The sequence below is a fragment of the Pteropus alecto genome, unplaced genomic scaffold, assembly GCF_000325575.1.
Source record: "Pteropus alecto unplaced genomic scaffold, ASM32557v1 scaffold88, whole genome shotgun sequence".
Lineage (NCBI taxonomy): Eukaryota > Metazoa > Chordata > Mammalia > Chiroptera > Pteropodidae > Pteropus > Pteropus alecto.
The window spans coordinates 15,270,826-15,278,524 of NW_006494611.1; the positions used below are offsets into that span (position 1 = coordinate 15,270,826).

The window sequence follows — 7,699 nt, forward strand, 5'->3', positions numbered from 1 at the left end:
GTCTTCATTGGTGCAACTCCCAACTAAAAACACCGATTCATCCCAATTCCTCTCATCCCATAAGGAAGGGCAGTAAAAGACGGGAAGGAAACAAATGAGGGGTCTGATTGTGCTAAGTGAAATAAATCAGATGGAGAAAGACAGATTCTATGTGATATCTCTTATATGCAGAATCTACAATGGCCAAACTCATAGAGACAGGGAGTAAAATAGTAGTTACCAGTGGCTGGGGGTAGTGGGTAAGGGCAATGGAGAAAGGTCATGCTTTCTGGGGTTCTAACATACAACATGTTTAATAATGTATCATATCTCGAAAGTTACTAAGAGAGTAGATCTTAAATGTTCTCATGACAAAAAGAAATGGAAATCATGTAACATGATGGAGGTGTTAGTTAATGCTCTGGTGGTAGTCACTTTACAGTACATAAGTGTATCAAATCAACGCGTTATACACCTTAAACTTACACAGTGTTATATGTCAATGAGATCTCAATAAAGCTGGGAGGGAAAAAGAAGTGAGGGACTGGATCACCCAGTTAAAGGTTTATTGAGTGTTGACTCCTTAAGAGAGAACCCTGTTTTGCTGATCTTCTCTTTTAAGGAGTTCAGAAAAAGTGGATTTTATGGCATCAGCACCAGGGGGCAGGAGAGGAAACAGTATGAGTGGAAACAAGAGCATACTCAAGTAAATAACATGAATACGTGGTGCCAACACAGTTCTTGTCACCTAGTAGGTAGGCTATCCACGTTAGTTCAATCTGAAAGTTTTAAAGTCCTTTAAAAGTGAGTTCTTAATTACAGAAATCCATGCTCATTGTAGAAGAATTAAAAAAACAGAGAAGCAAAATGACAAATAATTTTTTAATTACTCATAAGCTCACCATCCAAAAATAAGCACTGTCAACATTTGGTAGAGTATATTCTATTTTCTACGCATGCACATCTTTCCCCCAAAATGGGATCACAATACATTCTTAATATTTTATGTTTCCGTAACTTTAATTGGTAATATCCACTTTTTATGCTCAAGATGTGATCATAAGTGGAGGAGAAAACTCTACCCAATGTTCTAAATGTGGCTCTGACCTAACCAATCTCTGGCAAGCAGCACAGCTTCTTTGAGTTTTAGATTCCTCACTTGTGACATAACTACTTTGAAGCCAATGATACCTAAAGCACCTTCCACCTCTATCATTCTAATTGTTGATGGGTAAATAGCTAGTAAGTGTCAAACTCAAAGACTATGTCCTTTCAGCTAGTTTTGGTTGGGTTGAGGGGCTAGTGAACCTACGATAGTTGGATTTTTCATTTCAAAACTCAAGCCCAAGCATTAAGTATTTTCCCCAGTGATTTTCAGCGTGAATTTCTTCGTTCTAATCACTCTACTTTACAATTTCACTGTTTGACAGTTACTTAAAAGACACAGGGAATATTGTATATTTTAATTGACTCCTGGATATCTAAGTTAATAGACCAGGACTAGCATGTGAGTTTTATAAAAATAAATCATACTCGACTTAGAAATTTAATTGTATGGTTGTAACTGATGGTCTAAAAACTCCCCAAACTAAGCAAAATAACGAAACCTCAGTGAAAGTAATTGGCTCGGAGAGTCACGAAACTTACAGTGTGATATTTTAACATTTTGGTTTCCACATCACTGCCGAAGGACGTCAGAACCGAGTCGAGGGATTTGGGTTGACCACAGGCTCTGTGGCTGACCCACCACGTGAGCGAGAAAGGCCATTTCATTTTTGGCTTTAGTTTTTCTCTTCTGGGGAGAAAAACTGAAGAATAGGTCGAAATACAAAGTGCCTTTTAATTAAATGCCACATCACTATTTTATCGGGCTAGCATGCTTTATTAATATTTGTTAGGGAATGGTTAATTCCTGGCAGCCTTCATCTACTGTTTGGTGCATTTGTGAATTCACCCAACCCAAAAATATGCAGCTAGCTTCTGATTGCACAGACTAAGGTGGGGGAGAAAATGCGCGGATGGACCAAGCAATGAAGAATATAAACATTTAAAAAATATATATACATTTGGAACGAGCCGCAGCTTTCTGTGTTCAGATTTAACTGTGCACAGACGCCTCAAGATGCAAAAAGCATCTCCTTCTCGGCAGCCGACAGAGCTGGCGCCCTGCCTGGGTAAGGTCTGCGGCTTTCTTCCCAGGCCAGCACCCGCTACGTGCGGTATGGCGCTGCCTCCACGCCTCCTCGCCCCGGGCTTGCTCAGTGCCGCGGGCGGGGGTGTTCCGGAGAACCCCACCCCAAGCCCTGAAGTCTGGAACCACGGCGGTCACGTACTCCCGGCGAGGGCTCGCGCCCCAGCTGGGCTCTGGTTGGTCCGAGGGATTGGGTCACGTGGTCCGGACAGATAAGGGGCCTTTCCCGAGCCGCACCCGCAATCTGCCCGAGCTACTGCCCAGCGGGGACAGCTGGGAGCGGCGTGCGAACTTGCGCAGGCAGCGAGCGTCGGCTCTCTCCGCCTGCTGCCCCGGCTCTGCCTAATGAGCTGCACCAGGTAGGTTCACTGCAGACTCTCGGCCCGGGACAAGAGGGGTGCGCGCAGCCGAGGGGAAGTTGGGCTGCGTTTCACTTCGGTCCTCTCTTCAAATAGAGACTCCACGGGAGGGCAAGTTGACTGACTGCCGAGTTGAATCTGGCATCCGGGAGGCCTCGGAGGTGTGGAGATTTGCTTTGTGCTTCTTAGGCGGAGCTGATTTTGGTAATCTGCACCTTACATCAGAAACTATTTTAAGGAGATTCAGCTTTAGTTCTTATTCTATTATGAATTGCGACTGTAATCTCTTGGTCCCTCACTGATGTCCCAAGGATTCTTAGCTTGTGGGAACAGCACTTTGACATTGCAGGTTGGGTAGTTTAAAATGGGGGGAAAACTACGGGATGATGATTCCTCCTCCTCCACTCTTCTTATCACGGTTTGCAAACTCAGTCTCAGAGTTGGAGCAAAAGATGATTTTTGAACTGTTGGCTAGGACTTAAAATTCCAGAATTGCTAAATTCTAAAACCGTCTATAAGTGCAAAAAGTAAAAAACAAAACAAAACAGACCTACAAAATTACTTCAAATAGTTTCCTCAGACGTAACAGCAGAAGACTTATCTAAAAATCCTGCATGTTAACTATTATTAGACCCAGAAATATAGCTTTAGCTTTTATTTATTTTGTTCTAAGTTTATATGTATTCCAGAAAAATCCCAGGAATAATAAAGTAAATTCTGTGAATGTTCTTTTATATTCATTCTGTGATAAGGATCATTTGCCTATGTGCTTAGAGCTGCTGTGAAGAGTTACTAAGAAATGTCATGTACTGTATACACACAGGACTTATCTATAAGGCGAGGAGAGGGAAAATTAGCCCATAAGCTTGGCAATATGTACTGGGGGCTAAGGGCTAGGAAAAAAACCTTGATGGACACGTATTAATTTAATATTACTGAGCATAGTTATGTTTAAATTTTAAAATAGTTTTATTCTTTCTAGTTATAAATATTCATTGCCAAAACATTAGAAAATACCAAAAAAGTACAAAGATAAAAATAGATCACCTATAATTCTGTCACTCAGAGATAATTAACTTTTCGGTTTATTTCCTGTTAAGTTTTTCGATATTTCTAAGTTCATATATATAATTTTCAGGTAATCAGCTTTTCCACTTAAATGTGGACTTGTCATGGATGTCTTTCCATAGGAAACATGCTATGCAAAGTTTTTCTTTAAGTGCATGCATTGCATTTCGGTTGGTTATGTGTGAAAAATGAGGAAGAGCATGATAGTCAAAATGCAAAGAGAACCCCAGACTTCACTCTGTCCAGCCTTCTCTCAAAATTGTTTCATGAAAATTTTTATTGCTATTTTTTTCAAGTGGGTTACCTTTTCAGAGACGTGTAATCAGTTCACCAGCAAAACCAGCAAAGTAGCCAGAAGGAGCACCAGGTCTGGAACTGTGCTTCCAGAACCTATCTGGTCATTACCATCACCTGGGAAGCTTTAAGAATATATGTACCTCTTTGTCCCCACCCCCAGAAGTTTTGCCTCAGTGGCTAAGTCCCAGGAATCTGCTTGAAAGAGAAAGAAAACCAACTCCCTAAGTTATTGTGACCAGACAGGTTTGAGAAGCACTGGTCCAAAACAGAACCAGTGGTTTTTAAAGCTATATTAAAGATGATCTGATCCAACCCTTTTATTTCTCAGATGAAGAAACTGAGACTCCTAGCTGTTTTAAGCAGTTAAGCAGTTAACCCATGGCTTTGTGACTATTAAAGAGTAGAACCAAACATATCTGATCATCTAATACTGTTTTCTTTACTGCATTTGATAGCACCTCCCTGATACTATGCCAACTATAATTTAGCCAATACAAAAACAGTATGTATATACTTGGGACCAGGGGAAGAGCATTCCAGATGCAGGTGATAACAACCCCTCCTATTCTTACATTCCAGAATGATCCAGGTTTTAGATCCACGGCCTTTGACAAGTTCAGTCATGCCAGTGGATGTCGCCATGAGGCTCTGCTTGGCTCATTCGCCACCTCTGAAGAGTTTCCTGGGCCCTTACGATGACTTTCAACGGAGAAATTTTGTCAACAAATTAAAGCCTCTGAAACCTTGTCTCCATATAAAACAGGAAGCCAAATCACAGAACGACTGGAAGCGTTCACACAACCAAGGCAAGAAACGAGTCGTGTTTGCTGACTCCAAGGGTCTCTCTCTCACCGCCATCCATGTCTTCTCTGACGTCCCAGAAGAACCAGCGTGGGATCTGCAGTTTGATCTCTTGGACCTTAATGATCTGTCCTCTGGCTTAAAACTCCATGAGGAGAAAAACTTGATTTTAGATTTCCCTCAGCCTTCAAGTGATTACTTAAGTTTTCGGAACCACTTTCAGAAGAACTTTGTGTGTCTGGAGAACTGCTCTCTGCAAGAGCGAACAGTGACTGGGACTGTGAAAGTGAAAAACGTGAGCTTTGAGAAGAAGGTTCAGGTCCGTATTACTTTTGATACCTGGAAAAGCTACACCAATGTGGACTGTGTCTACATGAAAAATGTGTATGGTGGCTCAGATAGTGATACCTTCTCATTTGCCATTGACTTACCCTCTGTTATTCCAACTGAGGAAAAAATCGAGTTCTGCATTTCTTACCATGCTAATGGGCAGGTCTTCTGGGACAACAACGATGGTCAGAATTATAGAATTGTCCATGTGCAATGGAAACCTGATGGAGTACAGACACAGATGGCACCCCAGGACTGTGCATTCCACCGGGGGTCCCCCAAGGCTGAGTTAGAGTCAACAATCTTTGGCAGTCCAAGGCTGGCCAGTGGGCTCTTCCCAGAATGGCAGAGTTGGGGAAGAATGGAGAACTTGGCCTCCTATCGATGAATTAAGCAACCTAGTGACTGGTCTTGACCTGTCATATTCCCCATGTAATCCCCCAGGTCTATATTGCTCAATATTAGGAAGTCTTAGCTACTTTCCTTCAGTAGGTTTAGGTTTGAGCTTTTGGGACCTGGCTACAAAAAAGAAAAAAAAGTAGCCACTTGAGAATTTAGTGTTGGGACCTATATCAATGATGCTGCCCAACTTCGCTGTGGAGGATGAAGTAACAGCCTGGAAGTTCATTTTTATAAAAGTAATACTTCTTAAATGCCATTTCTCCTTCCCTCTCAATTGACTAGCTTTCATGGTGGGCAAAGAAAGGTTGAGGAGGGACAGTTGATGGTGATGGAAAGCTGTATTAATGGTATGAGGAATGTCTGAAAAGTGTTCACAAAGCTCTGTAGCTTGAGTCAGAGTAGGAGCGAGAGGTCTGATACTTAACTGTCGGTGAGAAAATGTAAGGTTATTTTGTGTTTTTAAGTTGGCTTTACAGTTCTCTCCTGGGGAAATAATATGTAGAGGGGAGAAAAAGACCTATATATTTCTCTGGAGAAAAACCAAACAAACTTTAGGGGTGTTGGGTGATCCTGGAGAAAGGTGAGTTATAACTCTGGAGCATCAAAATTTTAAGTGAAGCCTTTCTGTTCAAACATGATTTATCAAAAACCGTGATTTGGGGAAAGTTTAAGCAAATCTGGCTTTGCAGTTGTAATGCTTTGCGAACAAAACATCATGCGTGGGTTCCCAGAGAATGCCGCTTAACCAAAAAGCCATGCCATCATCAATGGCTAACAACTTGTAGGGACTCTAAGTCATGTCAAAGATAGCTCTTTGCAAGTGCCTTGATTAAACCAGAACATTGTAGTTGCTTAACCCAAATATTTGAAGGGTCGTCTGATAACTCATGAGTGGCCTCATGAGAAGGCCCACCCTGTATGCTGGCATTCCTCCTGCAGTACTACTGTATCTTAGAGAGTGTTGTCAGTATACACAACTCGCATCCTTCATATTGAAGGTGACTTATTTTTTTCACGACACTTTTTCGATGTGATGTTGGAAGTGAGGACTGACACTGATTCTCAATTCAAGAATCCAGTACCTTGCACATAAAAGTAGCAATCTATTTCTTGCCTCTATTTATCTTGTTGTTTTAAGTCTTTCTACCAATTTCTTTGATGTCAAAATATACATTTTTTAGAATGACTGTGAATTGTTTTGAATGTGTTGTAATATATTTGTTTTGAGGTATGCATAAATTCATTCTGTAAGATCTCAAGGACAGGAGTATTTGCCTCTATCACGTGCATGTCCATTGAGAGATGTTCAGAGAATGCAGTTAATTTTAACATGTGTGATCTGCCAGGCCGGAAAAGTACTATTGGAATAACTCTACTGTGACAGTATTTGAAGTTTGGCTAGCACCCACATTTTTCTACTCTCAATATTTCACTCTCCTATAGCTATCTGTAGTGAATGTCTCACTGTAAGAATAAAAGTGTTTGATATAAGATCTAAGTGTGTTTTCTTTGTTAAAGTCATAGTTAAATAAGAAACCATGAACTGAGATTCTCCCATTTCGTTTAAGGACAACTGAGCAAGGCTAGTTTGGATCTGGAATTAGACTCACCTGAGGGCATTTACATGGTCACAATCTTGTGGGTGACTTCCTACTACGATGATCATTGGGGCTGGGGTTCAGGAGCAGTGACTTGAGCTGCCGCGACTGGCCCCCAGACTGTCCCCATCTGTGCTGACTGCTCATCACACATACTCAACTGGGTCAAGGTTATTGCGGGGAGAGGGGGGCACTTAGCTTTAAAATAGGGGTAGAAATGGTGTGGGAAGAGCTGGAATGGCTTCTACCTCTTGAGCACCAGCACCTTACTAAAGAGGCAAAGCTTGGAGCTGCACAGAGGGCAGAGGGAGGGGCCGGTGGGCATCAGCCCCAGACCAAAGGGAGAGGCTCAGTTCCTTGGGGTGAGAGGCAGCAGGTCTTTGAATCTAAACTGTAGTTTCAGTTCTTACCTAAATTTCAGAAAGAGCTTCTGAATCTTAAGGGGAAATAAGTGACTGACCTACCAGGAAAGCCCAGTTATGAAGAGTAAGTCATCATATAACATCCTCTTCATCAGAAGTGTAAACTGCAGGCCTGCAGGCTATATCTGGCTGCAGATGTGTTTTGTTTGACACAGGGATTTTTTGTTCCTTTTTCCCTTTTTTAAACAGAATATATTGCCAAGATTAAACGATCAGCAGACTTTATTTTTCGAGAAAAATTGCAAGATCTTT

General features: G+C 41.7%; 1 protein-coding gene across 2 annotated transcripts; it reads left to right on the top strand.

Annotated features, from left to right (window-relative positions):
- The first annotated feature begins 2,381 nt into the window (after positions 1–2,381).
- Positions 2,382–6,920, top strand: PPP1R3C (protein phosphatase 1 regulatory subunit 3C). 2 transcript variants are annotated; one of them, XM_015599850.2, is made up of 3 exons: positions 2,443–2,529; positions 2,626–2,733; positions 4,474–6,920. In XM_015599850.2, the coding sequence occupies exon 3, from the start codon at positions 4,475–4,477 to the stop codon at positions 5,411–5,413; it is 939 nt and encodes a 312-aa protein (XP_015455336.1). In that variant the 5' UTR covers positions 2,443–2,529; positions 2,626–2,733; position 4,474; the 3' UTR covers positions 5,414–6,920. The 2 variants fall into 2 exon arrangements, with proteins under 2 accessions (XP_006926015.1, XP_015455336.1); XM_006925953.3 differs by lacking the exon at positions 2,626–2,733 and having other exon boundaries at positions 2,382–2,529.
- Positions 6,921–7,699: the final 779 nt, after the last annotated feature.